This window comes from Trichomonas vaginalis, chromosome VI (genome assembly GCF_026262505.1).
Source record: "Trichomonas vaginalis G3 chromosome VI, whole genome shotgun sequence".
Taxonomy (NCBI): domain Eukaryota; phylum Parabasalia; order Trichomonadida; family Trichomonadidae; genus Trichomonas; species Trichomonas vaginalis.
The window spans coordinates 16,275,290-16,294,636 of record NC_067208.1 but is presented as its reverse complement, the minus strand read 5'-3'; the positions used below and the strand labels follow the sequence as shown (position 1 = coordinate 16,294,636).

The following is a 19,347-nucleotide window of genomic DNA, read 5'->3' as shown; positions in this document are numbered from 1 at the left end:
CTCTTCACCTAAACATTATTTTTTCTATCTTAAGGAAATTCACGAAAATTCATGAGTTTTGTGTGTTTTAGACCATGTTAGAAAAGAGGTGAGAAAACGTGTTAGATCTAACATGCTAACATAAAATATATTTTTTCTATCTTAAGGAAATTCACGAAAATTCATGAGTTTTGTGTGTTTTGGACCATGTTAGAAAAGAGGTTAGAAAACAGGTGAAATCTCACCTCTTCACCTAAACATTATTTTTGCTGAATTCAGCACAAAATTCTGAGTAAAATGGCATATGGCATGTGTCAAACCGTTGAGTTTTCACAAAATTCCAAAAATAACGTTTACCATGTAAAACGCTTGTAAAATAACTGAGGTGAAAAATTAGGTGAAAAAACAGGTGAAATCTCACCTCTTCACCTAAACATTATTTTTATTGAATTCAGCAACAAAATTCTGAGTAAAATAATTTTTAGGGCATGTGTCAAACCGTTGAGTTTTCACAAAATTCCAAAAATAACGTTTACCATGTGAAACGTTTATGTTAGAAAAAATGTTATTTTCTAATATTCTAACATAAACATTATTTTTGAGGAAAAAAATGAAGGTTCTATACGGTTTCTAACCGTTAACAAGCTTGCCTTTTACATTCTGCCTGAGGAAGTCTTTAACAAGCTCGTTAATTTCAATTAGGTAAATTGCCTCGTCGGTAGGTTCGACTTCGACCATTGCTACTGACATTAGCAGTACTTTTACTGACAGTAGCAGTATTTTTACTGACAGTAGCAGTACTTTTACTGACAGTAGCAGTACTTTTACTGACAGTAGCAGTACTTTTACTGACAGTAGCAGAGATTTTTACTGACAGTAGCAGTACTTTATCGTCGAAAACCCTCTCAAATTTTCCTTTTTACTGACATTAGCAGTACTTTTACTGACAGTAGCAGTACTTTTACTGACAGTAGCAGTACTTTTACTGACAGTAGCAGAGATTTTTATCGTCTAACTTTACAAATGTAAACTTATATCGTTCTATTTTCTTCACTAGGGTCTAACACCAAAGTAACCTTACAAATGTAAACTTATATCGTTCTATTTTCTTCACTAGGGTCTAACACCAAAGTAACCTTACAAATGTAAACTTATATCGTTCTATTTTCTTCACTAGGGTCTAACACCAAAGTAACCTATGTACATGAAATTTCACTGCATAAAAGGAAAAAAACCTGCGCGAATCAGGATTTGAACCGAGGTCTTCGACGCCTTTAACGAGGTAGCCCATACCACTGAGCTATGAGCCGCTTGCATATTTTTAAGTAAAATATAGTATATTTGTCATACCGTGAAGGATGACCAAACTTAAAAAAAAATAAAGTTAGTTTTTTATAAAATATTTTTTATCCGGAATATAAAGACAGATATGTCAACAACAGAGAACACAACAACAGTTATAGTCCATGAAGCTATAAATGAAGAATATGAATGGATACAATATAACAAACAATTGCGTCTAATTCGTTCGGTCAAAGACGATATGTACCAAATGCAAAGTATTTTGACAGCATGTTTTGCACCCGACAATAAGAAACCACAAGACTGGTTTAGGAACCAAAGCACTATTGAACTATTAAATGAAGCACAGCGAGACATACTTTTTTCTGAAACCATTGACGAAGCAAAGCGAGTAAGTAAAAAATCTTACTCGCCAAAACTCTATGAAAATCGTGAAAAATTGCCAAACGGTTTGAGAGGATATTATGTACATAGACTTCTTGTAAATGCTGTTGCAATGTGGGCTTCAGCTCGCCATTCATGGCATGTTTACAAACTTCTTGACGAAATTCATAGACAAGAACGTGAAGAGATGGAAAACAAGCTTGAAGCAAAAGACAAAAGCATTCAGAAAAGAATACCACGTTCGGTACCAAAAGGAAAGGAAAAGAGTTATAAGTATATGATTTATACTGAAGAGTTGGAGAAAGAAGAAGATAAAGATATGGTTATGTTGCATTTAGTCAGAAGAAACAACAAAAGCTTTTACGACCTTGCTAAGATTTACAAATCTGACAGAAATTGGTTCTATCGCGAAAACTTACCGATTTCAATGACTCCAAATGAAGATGTGAAACAAATAGTTCAAGATACGTTACCTCAAACACACTATGATATGAAAGGTTGTACAATACTTACCTTCAAAGAAGACTTACCGCTACTGAAAGAAAAATAACAGAGTATTTTGACAACTTCAAACAAGTAGGGTAGATGAACTCTTTATTTTATTGACTTTTTACAATTTGAACTTTGTTTCGCGTAGATATGAATTCTGAAAGAAGTATGAGGGTCTTGTATGACTTTATACTTCTCCCATAGTTCATGTCTGTCAAACTTACCTGCCATGGACTCTTTCATAAGTTCCATGAAATCGTCTTCGGACAATCCGGGGAAAAGTATTATGTCAGTAAGTATTCTTTTAACATCCTTACTTAAAACTCTTTGCTGTCTGTACACAATGACAACTGAGATGTTAAAGTGTCTGAGCTTCTTAAGAATTCGACACATATCTTGTTCTCTGTTCTTTAACAAAGGATGAGAGGCGAAATCATCTAAGATAAGAAGACATCTATGAGGGTAAGTCTTCCAATCGTAAGATTGCAATTTCTTCGAAATGTATTCTATCTCTTTCTGTTTGTTTCTGAAGTGTTTCTTCTCTAATATTCTCTGCATTTCCTCATTTGGGTCTTTAAACTTAGAATTTATATACTCATTTATAGCATTATACTTCAAAACTCTTCTTTGGTACTTCTTTATCCAATCTAACAACTCAGTATCCTTTATACATACTAACTTAGACTTCTTTATAATATCTTTGAACGAATTGACGGTTTGGTCAAATTGACCAGAAGTACTACAAATAACAACTAACTCATAGAATGGGTTCTTCTCATCTAGTTCTTGTTGCTGTGCAGCCATTTTAAGATAAGTGAAAGTCTTACCCGACCCAGGTGGTGCAATTAGACCTGTTATATACCATTCTGAGCAAATAAGAACTTGTCATGTATAGGCTTTATCTGAGCATTTTCTAACTTCCTCTTGTTCTTGTTTAAAACATTCTCAAATTTCTTGTCAATGTCAGCAAACTTTTTTCTAACATATTTTTAGAAAAATTAAAATTTTTATCTTTTAGAAAATGTTCTAGCGATTTCGCTATCTATATTCGAGACAAGCTTTTCGACAGCAAAACATCTGTCGACCATAAAATCTTACATAGTGTAAACAAGAAAGGTGAATTTGTTCTAAAGTTCTGTTTCTGGGAATATGACAAGAACCATAAAACATTACAAAGAGCAGTCTTAAAATTTGTCAATGACAGACTTGTTGACAGAGATGACGCCGATTGGAAAGATGAAGTCCAACAAAAGTTCTTAGAATGCAAAGAAGACACATGCGCTGTTCTTGAAGATGAAATAGAAAACAGAATAGATGAGCTATTAAAGGACAAAGAACTTTTACATAAATATGGTTCTGAGAAATTTGACGTCTCACCACCAGAAAAGAAGAAGAAAGAAAAGAGAGAAAAAAGAAGAAGAGAAGAAAGAACCTGAACCAGTTCCAGAGAAAAAGAAATTTGACATGTAAAAATAAAATTTTATTTTTAGAACATTTCTGGGTCAATGTCAATGTTCTCTTCCTCTTTAGGAGTAAACACTGGCTTAGACTCTAATAGCTTTTTACCCAATTTACCTTGAACTTCTACAACTTTAGACTCATAATATTCATAGTCGTCTGTCTTCTTTGGTTCATAAGGTATAACAAGTTTGTATGCTTTGCCTTCTTTAAGGTTTGAGAACCTTCTGTCAAAACTTTCTTTGACTGTTAACAAACCTTCTATGTCTAAGTCTTCAAATTTCGCACCATTTTTAGTCACAATAGCAAACTTAACTGGTTCGATGTTCCAAACTTTGCTGAATGAAGACTTTTCAAAATGGTAGAAGTAAACATTCAAATATGTGAATGGGTCTAGTTCTTCTTTAAGTCCTGACATGTACTTGTTTACTGAAATATATTTCGTCATCTTTTCTATCGGATAAAAAAATATTTTTTTTAAAATTTACTCAGAAAAATTTTTCTTTGTATATACACCATTCTGAACATCTAAAAGACTTTTGACATTTGCCAAGAATGTTCGTTTAGACGCTGGCATATAACCATACTCTTGACAATATTGTTTATACGAATCGTACAATGACCTTTCATCTAATGACACAAAGTCAGTTTCATCTACGAACAGTTCATATACACTCTTGTTTGCTTCTAACAATGTTTGTCTCTCTTCGGTATGTGGAATTTGTCTTGGATTGAACTTTGAAATATCTAATGTCATAAAGTATGAAAACAAATGGTTGTAAAACTCAGGTGTCAAATATTCTGACAAAGCGTCAAAATATTCTGTATCTTGCATATGAGCTTCTGACGTTCTGACAACTACATATCTTCTGTCAGAACTTTCTAACTTCATCGGAACAGCATTGTTTGAAACCATAATGAAGTTTGCAACATTTTCACAAACTCTTTGGTCTTTATATTTTCTTTCAACAACTCCAACTTTGTCTGTTATAAGACTCTTCAAAGCATCTGAGTTCAAAACTTTTGTTGTATCTATACTTTGAAGTTCATTGCAAACTATAAGTTTCATATTCTCAATTGAAGAGTTAAATTTACCGCAGATGTTTTCTAAGTTTGTCATATTAGGGTTCGAATAACCTTCTAACAGTTTGCACAAAATATCTGTAAAGAAAGTATTCTTACCAGTTCCTTGTTTTCCAATTATAATGAGAGCAGTTTCATTTTTAGCACTTGGATGTTGTAAGATGTTTGCAAACCAACATAAGATATACTCATAAACCTTTTCGTTTCCATTGCATATAATTTCTTTGACATGGTCTAACCAAGCTTCTATAATATTTTCTTTCCATTCTACTTGTTCGTATTTATATCCAGTGAAGATAGAATAGAAGTTTGGAGAAGGTGTATAAAACTTTATACCACGAACTGAAAAATCTTCAAGTTTTGACAATAAGATATCCCAAGCATCTAACATCTTCATGCCAACTTGTACAACTTTTATTTTCTTAAGTTTCTGTCTACATTCTTGTTCAGACACTATTGTTGCTCTTGGTTTGTTAAAGACAACATCCCATTTCTTTCATGACATAACATTCTGGGGCAGAGTCAACATAAATGACTAAACGTTTCAAATTCTCGACTGCTTTGTTATAGTCTCGAAATGGACACATATTTCTGAATGCTTGGAAGTCATAAAAATCTGAAACATCTATTCTGTACATTTTTATAAAAATAAAAAAAAAATAATATTTTTTTTATTCTTGACTTTGTTGTTCCATTTGTTGCATTTGTTGTTCTTGAGCTATTTGTTGTTGAAGTTGTTCTTGTAATACAATACTTTCACCAGTTGCATCTTCCAATTCGAAACTTTCTGCCGTCATTGACAAATACATAGGACATAAAAGTTTTACAGGAACAAAGTTTGCGTCAACTAATGTCAACGTTATACTTGCCAAAGTGTTTGAGTTCACTAAGGTTGAAAATTCTGCATTCGAATGAACAATAGGCAAACCAGCAGAGAAAGTATTGTTTATACGCATAAGTATCTTTTGGTCATAATAGTTTCTGTCGACATTCGAATAACACTTTGAACCTAAGTTTGAAACAATATATAAGATTGGTGGTGCTTAATGTCAATGGAATAGACATTCCTTGTATGACACCTTTTCCTGTTATAGGAAACTGTTGGTAGTAAAAACCAGAAATAAGTTTTGTATTATAGCTCATATCGTTTATAGTAAACTCAGTCGGACATCCAAACATAATGAAACCTGCTCTAGTTGCAGCACATGTTACACCCGTACTTAAAGTATTAAATAAGTCAACAAAACCTGTTGGTGGTATATCTGAGTAAGTATCTTCAAAGGAGTATTTTTTACCATTCACAACAATAAAGTCTTCTGGTGTCAAAAGAGCAAAACAGGCTTTAGTCGTCATTGTGTTTAAGGTTAGTTTACAATATCGTCCTTGAGGACTTTGTAAGTTTGTTGTTATAGAATTATATGACTCAGGGTTTTTAGTCGTAATAGTATAAACCATTATGTCTTCTGCCATTTACTTAGCAAATAAACTTTAATGAAATGTTGTGGTCGTCAAATATTTTTATAACGTCTGGGAAACTATACTTTAAGTTCAACGTTTCACCTCCTTTCATAACGTATATCTTGTCAATGACATTATATGAAACACCACAGCAACCAATGTCAGGTTCTATTTCTTTGATGTTTATATCGTCTGCCTCTGTCAAAAGTTTCAATAGTTCTTTCAAAACTTCATGAGGTGCAATGACATATGAGTTCACTTTTACAGGGTTGTGTTCGACCAAGTTTAACATTATACTTAAAGCTTGACAAATCTTCTCCTGAGTTTGAAGTTTGTCTTTCAGTTGTTGGTAGTCGTTTCGAATATCTGCAACAGAACTTAAGTCTCTGGTAACTTCAGGATATGTTGGTTCTTTTACAGGAACAATTGTTATACCATCTTCGTCTTCGTATGGTTTCCCCACTTCAACATCTCTGTCTTTGACATTGACAATAACACTTTGACTGTTTGTTTGAGTTGGTGAATTTAACTTCACATCTGCCACCGCCATTAAACCTTTTGAAACACTCACGCTTCTATTTTTCGGAAATGACATTTTACTTAGAATAAAAAGATGGACGTATTCGGATATCTTATTGAATTGAAGCAGAGCATAGTTTATACTCACAAACAATACAAATACATTGACAGAATAGTTCTTTACACAAACAATGGAAAATGTTATAGAATAGCAGTCTTTGCTGAACCTAAATATTTTCATAAAGCAAAGAAAGTTGGTATAACTGAAATGGTGAAAGTTCTTGAAGCAGACAAAAATATAACTTCAAAACTTACAGATATTACTAAAGGAAAGTTTATAATACAATATTATGTCAAAACTGGCGTACTGTCAATATTTGACGGAGAGAAGTCAGTTCAAGAACAACTTACTGACCTGCTGCCAAAATCTGCTCGATGGAAGCTGTCGTTATCCAATCTGAGGAGCCCCAGCAGGTTTCATCGAACGAATCTTCAAAAGAGCATCTTCTGTGAAAAGTGCTATTGGTTTTGTAAACTTCTTTGCTTTCAATTCATCTGGACCGTCTCTGTCACCAGTATATTGTATTTGAACTGTACCAACAGTTGAAATACCACCCATAAAGTCTTCTGAGTCAGCAAATGGAATGCCAAGCCAAAAGTTTGAACGGTCTCCATTTGTATATTGAGTTTTTTGACCTCCTGTATGAGTCCATACTTTCACATATGGCATAATAGAACTTTGCATTTCAGGGTTAATGGTTGTTGTGAAGTTGTTGTTAAAGTTCATAGCATCTAATGTCAAGTTGTATGACCTCATATCCTCAACTGTAGAATATTCTTCTCTTGGATAATATTTGCCATCTATGTTTATATGATATTTAATACCAGGGTTGTAGAAACAAGAATAGTCATTTATAGTTTCGTCTGAACAGTACAAACATAGTATCTGCATGTTTCATTGCAGTTGTTAAAGCAATATCTGTTCTTGCACCTGGGTCAGCACTTTGGTTTCCAACTTCACCTGCAAAGTCTTTGACAGATATTTGGTGTATAGGGAACATAAGTGGAACTGCAATATATTTGGCAGCTAAAGCATTTGAAATATCTGGGTCCAACATATAGACTGCAAGTCTGCTTTCTATTCTCTTGCATTCAAATTTTTCGCATGTGAACTTAACTGGGTCCCAAGCATCTCCAGCAGCATTGAAATAATAGTTTACTTCAGTGTTGAGGTTTGAGAAACCAAAGTCTAAGTCAACTTTGTCTTTGCAAAATTCGGCGAATGACGTTTGATTTGTTCCCTTTACGTCTGTAATAGTGAATGGGTCTTGTGTTGGTGCAATGACTAAGTTATTTTTGCTTGGAGTAAGTTCGATAGAAATTTTTCCTGCCCAGTTTGGCAAGTATCTTAAAAACCTGAAGATGAGGAAAGATGACAAAGGAACTCTAAGTTTCAGTTTTACTTTGGTTACTGCTGCTGCAGTTTGTCCAGAAAGGTTAACATAAACTCCTGGAACGTTAGGGTCAAGTCTTCTTATTTTCTCAATAGTTGCATACTGGTCTGTTTGTTCTCTAGCTTGTGGTTGTACTGAGTTTCTCAAAGCGAACCATTCATAGTTTGCCCATGTTACTGTTTGAACTAAGTCAGAGTTAGAATATATCTTATATCCCATGAAAACTTCTGGAGCATATTGGTATCCGACATAGAAAATTCCATTGCAACCTTTCTTGTCAGACAACTTGGCAGAAGGTTTTATTTCAATGTCTTGTTCCACGTATAAGAATGAGTTGTCAATAGAAATAATATGAAACCTGTCGCAAGCAATATCTACTGTTGTTGAAGAACCTTCTCCAAACTCACCTACGTTTCCATAAGAAACAGCAGTTGTATATTCGTAAGTTCCAGGAACTATTTCTGACCTTCTAATGGCATTGTCGCATTCGTTATACCATTCGGAAACATTTCCGTTCATGGCATCCAAAACTGTTGGCGTTATATTCTGAGCGGCGTACATTTCATATGGGTAAAAATATAGAATAGTTGGATTTATGTGTCATAATAGAACCCACTCGTACCAAGCTTTACTTTCTTCCTGACTGAGTTTTTAACTCTTCTTTTTCCTTCATTGCCACTACTTTCACTAGATGAAGTTACTTCTTCACTACTTTCACTTTGTTCTACTCTTCTCTTCTTCTTTGGTGTCGCTTTTGGTAACTTGCCCTCTGCTTCAAGTTGTTGCATCTTTGCCTCATGTTCACCTAGTATGTTGTAAATTTCCCATGTCCTTTTTGCCTTTGGGCTCTGGTCGCCCATCTCAGGTAACCTATATCCTAGAAAGATTTTGTCATAGTTTGTATTTGAGTCTTCGCTTATTGTTTGCATGACTCTTTCCTGAGTTTCCGGTTCAAGCTCTTCAAACAGAGCTTGTCCATATGGAATAAGCTCGTTTCCAAATATATGTTTTTGTAGCCATTCTGGTTTTCTTTCCATGTTACCAATAATATCTTTTGTGAATGGGAAAGCTTTTACCCAATGTTTCAGTCTTGCGTCATTTATTTCTGTAGTTGGTTTTATTTTGTCAAGGAACATGTTTTTCAATACTAACATTTCATTTGGTACTGTCCATTTGAGTTTTCTTAAATATTCATCCCTTCTCGGTTCATTGTCTGCAAAGTAAGTTTTTATGACATTTTGCAAACTTTCGTTTGCAAGGTCATGTACAATAGGTTCTCTTCCTTCTCTCTCCCTAACTTTCTTTCTAAACTCTTCACCAAATATACCATCTCTATGGTTCTGTGTAGTTCTTTGAGATAAATGTTTAGAACGTCAGGTGTTATATTTCCATCAGCCATGTTCATTTCATACTGGTCCAAAATATCTGCATCTTTCATATCTTTCAATGGCATTAAAGCCGCGCTGAAAATACCAGCTAAATCTGGTTCACCATTCACTTCCATTGCGTCTACAACTTCTTGGAATTGAGGTTGTAAGTTTATGAACCACCTATCCGGGTTAGCTTTATGACCCCATCTCATTGTAGTTCCATAGTCTGCAGAAACAAAAGTAGGTTTGTTTCCATATTGGTTAGGTTCTGAATGAACTTTAAACAATGTTTCATTTCTATATGTTTTGTTGAAATTTAACCTTTATTTTCACCGAGTTCAGCCAAAGATTGAACGTTATATGGTCGTAAGTAAAAAGGATTATTGTATTTGTGTACATTTTCTTTCAGTACTTCCATTCTATGCTGAATATTTTCATCTGATGTTGGAGTCTTTTGTATGTCGGCGAACATTTTTCGATATTCTTCTACTATGTCAGCCGAATTTTTCTTAGACTCTTGGAAAGATTCCATATTCACCTCATAGTCTTGTTGAGGGTCAAGATTTTTCGGCTGTTCCAAATCTTCATCTAGTTCTGTGAAGTTAGTTTCCAAAGGAGGAACTTGTTCGTTTCCTTCAGGCTCTTCTAGCTGTTGTTGCTGAACTATTTCTTCCATGTCTGGTTGTATCTGAACTTCTTCCTGTTGAGTTTTTGTACCTCATCTGGTGGCATTTCATATATTCCGAGACCGTTTTTAAAAAGTTCCCTATCTAAGTCATCCGGACTCATAAACCTTTCTTCTTTCGTTCCGTCTCTATTTTTACGCGTTTCATGAAGAGAGTTGAATTATCATTTAGCTCTGACATCAAATATCTCGGAGTAAATTCATCCATGTCATTTGGATGATATGCTATTAAATCATATCCCTTAGCGAGCTTGTATTTTCCAGGTTTGAAATTATATCCCATTTGGTGCTGAACCATAAAGCTAAATAGGTTCGGGTCAGTATTTCCTTCCTTGAACTTTTTAATAGCTTCTTTATATCTGTCACTAAAGTCAAGAGTATCTGGTAACCATAATCTTCCTTAAGCATTTTTAAGAATTCTTGGTTTCCTTGTTCTCTACTTCTTTTGTGTCTTTGCTCTGTTTGTGGTTGTTGTTGTGCAGGGTTTTGAACTGTTGGTTGTTGTGTAGTGTTTTGAACTGTTGGTTGTGGTGCTGGATTTTGAACTGTGTGGTTGTTGTTTTGTTTTTTGGTGCATGCCTGTGTCTGTGTCCATGTGACGATGTAAATGTTTTAGGTAGTCCTGGTGCAGGTGCTTCTCTTGGAGGGTTTGGTGGTATATAAGTTCCACTAGCTAGTATATAAGTTCCACCAGCTGGTATATAAGTTCCACCAGCTGGCACATATGTTCCATCTGCAGCATAATGTCCTACCTGACTTTTCGTTCTTAAGAAAGCATTTACTAGGTCTGTTTTGGTCTGTTGTAACTCTTTTTCTTGACTTTCCACAACAGTTGCTCTAACGGCGTCATAGGCACTTTGAACTGCCTGTCTCGTTGCTGCATCTGTTATTTTCGTCATATTTTGTGCTACTTCTCTTAACTCTTTGTCGAAACCTTCAGACTTCAGTTTCTTTCCAGATGAGAAGTCGTTCACTAGTTTCACCTTACTATGAAGAGCTTCGAAGGCATTCTTAAAGTCAGCATTCATTAAAGCTTCATTTGAACTGTCTTCATCCGCTTGTATTTTTGTCCTTATTGACCCTATAAGTTGGGCTGCTTTAGCGTTGGCTTGGGCATCTAACCAGTCATTATTAGCTTTTATAATATCTGCGCTTTTCATTGCCTTTTGCATGGCTGCGTCGTTATTTTCTTTCTTGTGCTAAGTTTTCATACTGTACGGTTTGGTTTTGCAACTGTAAAAGTTTTTCTGCCTTTACATTTGCTTCAACTTCTTTTTATACTCATCGCTATCCATATATGTCTTCAGGGCTTTTTGTTTTATTTCTTCATCTTTCAGTACTTTATATTGAGTAGTATTGTTTTTCAAATTTATAACATCTTGTTCCATTTTTGCTACTTCTGCTGCTTTTTCTGACACTTTTTTCGCATATTCCTCTGTACTTAGTTCTTTCAGTTGTTCTTCTTTCTTCTTTTTTCTCTACGTTTAACTCATTGAGTTTCTTTGTGTGTCTGTCATATTCTAGTTTCTTTTCGTTTTCACTTATTTGTTTCTGTATGTCTATGTTTGACTTTTTGACATCTGTTATTGATTTTTGAGTGAACTCAAATTCATTTGACTTTGAGGGTTATAAGCTGTTCCGTCTGCAGCTCCACCATAGCCTGCCATTTTCGCTAAAAGTGCGCGCTCTTAAACCTCCACTCTGTGCACCAATAACTCGGTTTAAAAGCATAGGGTTGCTTGACATTTGTTGCAACATAGTGGGGTCATTCATCATTTGTTGTTGCAACTGTTGTTGTGGTGTCAGTTTTACTATTGGATGTTTCAATGCTCCCTTCCTCTTACGTATATTCTTACGTAGCTTACGTGGCATTTTAAGTGAAGTAAAAAACGGTTTTTGACAGATGTTTATATGACACTTTTTGTTCAGCACAAAAAACTACTCGGTCAAAGTGTTGTCAGTTTTGTAAAATAACCGTCCTATCTCATTCTATAAGGGGGAAAAGGCTTCTCAAGACATTCAAGATTCAGAATATACCGAATAAAAAAAACAATTTAAGACTGAAAATTTAATTTTATTATAATATTTTTATTTTTTTCATCTGGTCTTTGTATCATTCCTCCTCTAGTTTCTCCGGGGCTAGAGGGCGCAACGCGCCTGGAAGCCCCACTTACCTGACCTCAATAAGCATTCATTCTTCTACAATTTTGAATTTTGTTGTATCATTTTGAATCTTTCAAAAGTTCTCACAATTTTTCCAGCCTACATAGATTGCTCGTTACATTTAATATTGGTTTAAATGTTTGTTTTTAAATTCTTCCATCTCCTAATTTAAATGTAATTTTCACCATTTTTATAAAAAATCTAGTAATTTATTATATTGTCTAAACGGAGAATTACGAGATTTAAAGGTCCGAATGGCTTTATACAGTATTTTCAAAAAATTTATAAATGTACATAGAGTCATAGGTTCATTATATATTTCAATTACATTATTTTGATGATATATTTTTTAATTTTCCATATTATGTTCATTCCCACATTACACAACAGTTTGTTGATGCTTTCCATACAATAAAATTACAAAAGATGATCAAAAAAATTAATTGAGAAATAAATCTCGTATTTCGTAATTTATCTTTATTTGTTTTGCCTCTATACAATATGTTAATGCTTTTTCGGGCATTATTTCTTATAAATACTCGTAAATATTTAATTTTGTCAATGCGTAAAATTTTTTACCCCTTACTTCATCTCTAAATGAATGTTATGGATAAGAATATGGCAGCTTTTGTGAAAGACAGCGCGAGCCTCTTTCCAAATTTAAATCTACAAAGTCCTGCCTATCAGGTTACTAACCTGCAGAATTCGCTTTGGGAACCACCTGAATATCCAGAGTCTGAAAATTTCGGATTGAATTTTTACTTAACACCTGCAAAATGTGTTACAAGAGAATTTCAGTCCCAAGCACTTGGTAAATCACCAGAGTCGGTCGATCCACAACTATTTTCATTTGATTCTAACTTGAATGTTGAATTACTTAAAAAGAATTTTGATGAAAAAGTTAAACTGGCACCTCCTTTGGCCTCTATTTATCAAAAGAATGTTCCTCATTTTCAGATAGATTCAAGACCCGCAGTTTCTTCCTTAGATTCCAATCAATTAAAATACTTAACTGTTACAATTAATGACCTTACATCATCTGCCGAGATTATTGAACCAATTATTGTTTCCTGCTTCCTTTACGATATCGATCTTAATAAGCGTGTCTCAGAAACTTGGCGCTTCGTTCCGAAATCATTACAGAATCTTCCAAACTGCAAAGAACTTATCTCCAGAAACATTCTAAGCGCTCCAGATTCTGTGTCATTTCCATTTACGCAAACCTTCGGTCATAGTCGAATTCTTTTCATTGCATCTCTTGATCGTCTCCTTGTCAAAGATGGCGGCTCATCTCTTGAGAAATATATCAACAAGCCATCGAATTCAACCAAGAAAACTGCACTTGAAGACATTAAGAAATGTAATCAAAAAGATACATCGCAAACATTTGCATGGTGCCATCAATCGTTTGCAGAGCTCATTCCACAATCTGACTCTGGAAACAAATTATTTACCAATTTTGTTCCCTGCACAACTCTTGATAACGAATTTCTTGGAAAGGAATTCACAAATGGAGTCTCAAAATCAAAAGATAAGGCATTACCATTTACCTTGTCACTCAATGTTTATGCACAAGATAAAGGATCCCTCAAATTACAGCATTTTTACCGATTCGCTCATTCACAACCATATCGTACATTCGAGAACAAATTGTTCTTAAACTTAAAATCCGCAAGATTCAAAAAACCACGCAATCATAGAATGATCAGAAACGCTGTCATTGTAATCAAAATACTCTCCGATGGAAAAGAATTACCTTTATTTAATGGCTCAGAGAAATATGTTTCCAGAGTTCATTACCATGAAGACCATCCCAACTTCCATGATGAGGTAATCATTAATCTTCAATTGGAGATGCCTCCAGAGCCAATTCTCGAGTTCTCAATTTACCATGCATCTGTCAAGCCTGGAGCTGCAACTTCTCTCGAATTATGTGGCAAGGCAACTTATCCTTTGTTCAAAGATGGAACAGTCATTGCAGATGGCGACCACACAACATACATTAACTATGGTCCAGATAATCCATTCGATCAGATCGATAGCAATGCAATTTGTTTCTCGACTGAGTTATTTTCAAGCTACTACTCATCAAATCCAAACATCAACAAAATTCTCAATGGAAATTACGATATCCAAACTCCACAGCTCCAAGATTTGCATCCTTACATCTTCGCCGTTCTTGATTCGATTTTACAAGCCATTGAAAAAGAAACGCCAAATGCATTTCAATGCCTCATGGAAATCCTCAGCCTATATCCAGATGAGAGAAACCATGCAAGCAACGCCAATCTTATTTTCTACGTGACTTTTTGCGCATTACGCTGGCCATCCCAAAACTTCTACAAGCATCTTGCTTCTCAGTGGCTTGAGCATACTAAAGCCTCCAAAGATAAAGTCCGTCCAGATATAGTTGCCTCATGGTTCTTATTTGATTTAATCATCAAATCTCTCTCAATTACAACATCAAAGCTCGATCTTACAGATATTATTAAGCTCTGTACCGAGCTCACAAATTCAATGTCTGCATATCGTGAAAAATATGTTAAAGCAGGAACAAACCTTAACATCTATATGTCACTTTTCTTCAAGGACATTATAGAAGTTTCAAGCAGGCCAATTGGTTTCCAGTTACTCCAAAAACATTTGAGCGTCCTTAATCTCGAAAAACATCTTTTCGATCGTGCATGCTTCAGAGATGTCTTGATTAACATCTTAACACCAAAGATCTTTTTGCTCAGCCTTGTCAATATCAATGAGAAAGAAACATTCCTTGACAAGTACATTGTTGGCGGTATTGCACAAGCTCTTCAAAATGATCAACATACAAACATGGTTTTCCATACATTGTTCGATCTGCTTTCCCAATTTAATGAAAAGCAACATAAATTCATATTCAAGAAGCTTTTCAGCATACTTTCCGCTATTTGCAACAATGTCAATGTTCTTAAAGGCTACTCAAGTGGCGTTAACCGTGTTTACGTCTTTGCATTTGTTCAATACGTCTTGATGTACGTAATTCAAGATGGAAAGATAGAGCACAAGCCTGAATGGTGCAAGATGATTGCATTTATGCTCTTGAATGCAAAGCATTTCAAAGATAGCCAGAGAGATACACTTATCAGAGAATTTGAGAAGAGCGACAATACAATTGAAGATCTCACAAAGAAAGTTCTTGGCGGAATCAACGAACTTTCAAGCACAGGTTCAACAGCTAGCAAACCAGGTGCAAGAAGATTCACTTCAATCAAGCAAACAAGAACAACAGATAAAGTTAAGAGACCACAAGAACAAAAGGAGATCTTGAATATTTATGATGCATTGACATTCGGTGTCCAATCAATCGCCATTTCCTTCCTCGATAAGTATGATTCTATTGACATTGTTAATGATATATCGGTCAATTTATTCAATATTGATATAAACCCATACTTACAGGAAGACGTTTCAATTGCTATTATCAACTTTATTCAAAAGGACAGATGCAAGTTCCTTCTTGAAGATCCTCGATCCAACGTCAAGCATGTGATTACAAAGATCATCAGAACTCCTACTGCCTCGAATATCAAAATCTTGTGCGAAATCTCTCAAATGGAAGAGAAGTATCTTAAGAGCACTAGAAGAACAGACATTCTTCTTTCTAGAGCCTTTGGTAAGAATCCACCAACTGAAGAGCATCTCAAGCTAATGCAAAATACTAAGTTCAAGGACTTCACTGAGAAACTGTTCAATATCAATAAAGATCTTACACAAGATCTAAAGACAAAGAATCCTGATACTTATGCATTCCTTCTTTACCAAAAAGCTGAACACCTCAAGGCATCCCCCGATATTCAGATCGAGATTCTTCTCCAACTTCATGCTCACCAATTATCGGTTTCATACAACAGTGAAGCTGTTATGGCGCAACTCACAGCTGCTGCCATTGTTGCAGAATACATGTATCACTTCAAGAAGATCCCTGAGGAATTCTTTAGATCCAACCATCCAGCCGCCAAGTTTGCAAATCCATGCCCTGTTGCAATCAAGTACTGCGTTGACGATAATGAAATCAACTCCTTACCAGTACTTAGAGGATACTGCACCTCTAAGTATTTCACTGAATTTGGCTTAATCTATCTCATTCAAACTGCTATGGAAACATGCAAACAAGTTTCTCTCTTTGAATTGAGTACCCGTATCCACTCACTTCTATCTCCTATTGCTCAATTCAGATCATTATGGAGAGTTCTCCAGAACCACTACAGCACAGGTCAAATTTCATGGAGAATTGCTGCCAACATGTCAACATCCAATGATAGAAACCTAGGTGCATACTATAAAGTCGAATATCCTGATCATGAGATCTTCATTTATAGAGAAACAAATCTTACAAATCTTTGGGCAGTATGCAGCAAGTTGCAAAAAGCCTCAGCATATTATGCTAAAGGAAAGGAAGTTGTAACAATCACTGAAGGAACTGAACTTAATACTGAGAAAAATAATGATCCAACCAAATACTTTATTCATGTGAAGCACCTAACTCAATACTTCACCCCAGAAGAAAGACAAAAGAGAATGACTGCATTTGAGCAAAATCACAACGTTTCAAGATTTTACTTCGATGTTCCATTTTCAAAGAACTCTCAATCAGGTTTAGAACACTGTTCCTTGAAGAGAACAATTATCACACTACAAGATCCACTTCCTTTCTTAGTTGCAAGAGTTAAGCCGAAGTCTATCGAAACGATCATCTTCTCACCAATTGAGTACGCTGTCCAGAATATGCAGGGTCAGGTATCTAAGATCAAGGAAGCCGCAAATCGTGTCAAGAGCGAATTGAAAGATCTTGCTGCAAAAGAAGCACTTCATAAAAAGAAGATTAACATTGATCAGAATACAATTCCTTCATTCAAAGAATTACAGCCTTTGATTCAAGGATCATTGCTTGTTCAAGTTAACGAGGGTCCAGAAAAAATGGCTGCTATTTTCTTGAATACTCAATCCACTGATCCAACAATCGCTGTTCATCAAGAAAAACTTCGACAAATCTTCAGAGAATTTTTAGAAGCAAATGATGAAGCTGTTCAAATTCATGGCGAAATGGTCGTCAAGCTTCCAATTTACTCTGTCCTTCAAGAAGAACTTGTACTTGGTCTATCTAAATTGACCTCAAATCTTCAACAATACCTCAAATAATTCTAATATACAATAACCATATTTTGTTAAATTTTTTTTAATTCTTAAAAATATATTTTCGAACTAAAATCTAATAAATCGATAAATGATTCAATAGAATTGAAAATTATAATTTTCTGAAGTATCAATGAACAGTTTGGATTGCATTTTGAAGCTCAGAAAAATTGTTTGGATTATAATTTTTTTTACTAATTTTAAACAATTGGTATGGTCTGTAAAAAATATTGAATTGTATACAGATTAATTTGAATTAAAGTTTTCAAATTTAAATTAGTGCGCTTTACAAGCGAAGTGATCAAAAAATTAACACTTATTCAAATGTATATTTCATTTAAAAAGTGTTTGTATTGAATGTACAAATCCAAATTTAGGTTTACAAAATCTTGTAAAGCGGCTGTTTTACAGATTTGTCTGGTCACAAACACTTAAGACTTTTATAACAATAGAAATGCGTTTAAGATATTGAAATTGTCAAATTACAATTTTTTTTTCTAAGATGTCTTATTGAAAAACAGATTTGTCTGATCACAAGCACTTAAGACTTTTATAACAATAGAAATGCGTTTAAGATATTGAAATTGTCAAATTACAATTTTTTTTTCTAAGATGTCTTATTGAAAAACAGATTTGTCTGATCACAAACACTTAAGACTTTTATAACAATAGAAATGCGTTTAAGATATTGAAATTGTCAAATTACAATTTTTTTTTCTAAGATGTCTTATTGAAAAACAGATTTGTCTGATCACAAGCACTTATCAAGTTCCTCATTCTTTATATGATTTATTTCCACTCAAATATTTATTCATATTAAAAAATTATATCATTATAATTTGCTTATTTCATCTTCATTGCTGTAATTTTTAATCTTTCAATTAGTTCTTTTGGTACGTATTCTAAATATTCTTCTTTTGTATCTAAAATTGTTTGATAACGAATTCTAATCTTTCGTTTTGCAAACTTTCGTCTGTAAAGTAAATCTTGATTGAAATCTCGAGTATCTTGTTTACAAAACGATGGATACTTAATGTGTGCATTGAAACTGAGAATTTATTGGAAATTCTGAATAAAAGTAATTTATTTCTTACTTGAGATGGCTCAAAGTTTTCCAAAACGTATTGCAGAATATCGCTTTTCCAAATGCAATTCGTGAGTATTAGATTAGCTAACAAATCTGCATTTGTATTTCCAAATTCCGCGAAAAGGCGCTCTAAAATAACCGTTTTGTAATCTGACCTGAGAATCGTATAACCCATTAAATGAATTTTCTTTGATATTGCCTGTTTGTTTGAAAATATTTCTTGTATTGATTTTTCATTTTCAATTAGTAATTTGTCACATTCTCTCGTCAACATATTGTAAATATTAATAACGTTTTCTTCATTGTAACTTGTCTCATCACTAAGATTTGAAATAACGTTTATAAAAATTTCCGCAGCTCTTGATGGAAGCAAAAACTCCCTGTGTGTATTTATAAATGATAATAGTATTTCGGATATCACGCAATTTTTTGGTATTTCGTTAATAATTAGATTTATTATTTTGAATTTGTCTGATTCTTCTTTTATTTGTGAATTAAACGATTGAATTATTCCATTCTGAATATTAGTGTCAAATTTGTAGAATAAATTAAACGAAAAGTTATTGAGAAATGAGGAATTTATAAATTCGTCTAGAATTCTTTGATCATTGCATAAAAATCCAATGAATTCGAATTCATTATCGGTTTGAATATAACTTGATGGTAGATTATTAAAAATTGAAGATATGAAAACTGATTGCATATATGAAATAAGACCTCAGCAGTTTGATCTTCTTTAATCTCCCA

At 34.1% G+C, this 19,347-nt stretch overlaps 6 protein-coding genes and 3 pseudogenes across 9 annotated transcripts, besides 4 other annotated features; 2 read left to right on the top strand and 7 right to left on the bottom strand.

The window, feature by feature from the left end:
• Positions 1 to 9,765: part of a mobile genetic element that runs on past the window's edge.
• TVAGG3_0875790 (KilA, N-terminal/APSES-type HTH, DNA-binding family) lies at positions 1,409 to 1,917 on the top strand (the record flags this gene model as incomplete). Its single annotated transcript, XM_001286839.2, has 1 exon — positions 1,409 to 1,917. A coding segment is annotated over one exon (509 nt), but the record flags the coding sequence as incomplete, so codon positions are not given.
• On the bottom strand, positions 3,641 to 4,060 carry TVAGG3_0875780 (protein of unknown function, DUF4108 family; the record flags this gene model as incomplete). Its single annotated transcript, XM_051250243.1, has 1 exon — positions 3,641 to 4,060. The coding sequence occupies one exon, from the start codon at positions 4,058 to 4,060 to the stop codon at positions 3,641 to 3,643; it is 420 nt and encodes a 139-aa protein (XP_051085718.1).
• Positions 4,097 to 5,195, bottom strand: TVAGG3_0875770 (annotated as a pseudogene). The gene has a single exon. A coding segment is annotated over exon 1 (1,099 nt).
• TVAGG3_0875760 (protein of unknown function, DUF4106 family) lies at positions 6,170 to 6,703 on the bottom strand (the record flags this gene model as incomplete). The annotated part of the gene is made up of 1 exon (XM_051250242.1): positions 6,170 to 6,703. One exon carries the CDS (start codon positions 6,701 to 6,703, stop codon positions 6,170 to 6,172), a length of 534 nt encoding a protein of 177 aa, XP_051085717.1.
• On the bottom strand, positions 7,893 to 8,687 carry TVAGG3_0875750 (uncharacterized protein; the record flags this gene model as incomplete). The annotated part of the gene is made up of 1 exon (XM_051250241.1): positions 7,893 to 8,687. A coding segment is annotated over one exon (795 nt), but the record flags the coding sequence as incomplete, so codon positions are not given.
• TVAGG3_0875740 (uncharacterized protein) lies at positions 9,355 to 9,492 on the bottom strand (the record flags this gene model as incomplete). The annotated part of the gene is made up of 1 exon (XM_051250240.1): positions 9,355 to 9,492. A coding segment is annotated over one exon (138 nt), but the record flags the coding sequence as incomplete, so codon positions are not given.
• A 221-nt stretch (positions 9,766 to 9,986) lies between the features above and the next one.
• On the bottom strand, positions 9,987 to 12,053 carry TVAGG3_0875720 (annotated as a pseudogene). The gene has a single exon. A coding segment is annotated over exon 1 (2,067 nt).
• Positions 12,054 to 12,916: 863 nt separating this feature from the next.
• Positions 12,917 to 17,534, top strand: TVAGG3_0875710 (memory T cell proliferation; the record flags this gene model as incomplete). Its single annotated transcript, XM_001321573.2, has 1 exon — positions 12,963 to 17,519. One exon carries the CDS (start codon positions 12,963 to 12,965, stop codon positions 17,517 to 17,519), a length of 4,557 nt encoding a protein of 1,518 aa, XP_001321608.2.
• Positions 17,535 to 17,998: 464 nt separating this feature from the next.
• Positions 17,999 to 18,057: a mobile genetic element.
• Positions 18,058 to 18,108: 51 nt separating this feature from the next.
• Positions 18,109 to 18,167: a mobile genetic element.
• A 51-nt stretch (positions 18,168 to 18,218) lies between these two features.
• Positions 18,219 to 18,277: a mobile genetic element.
• A 79-nt stretch (positions 18,278 to 18,356) lies between these two features.
• On the bottom strand, positions 18,357 to 18,775 carry TVAGG3_0875670 (annotated as a pseudogene). Its single transcript has one exon. A coding segment is annotated over exon 1 (419 nt).
• Between the last annotated feature and the right edge of the window lie 572 nt (positions 18,776 to 19,347).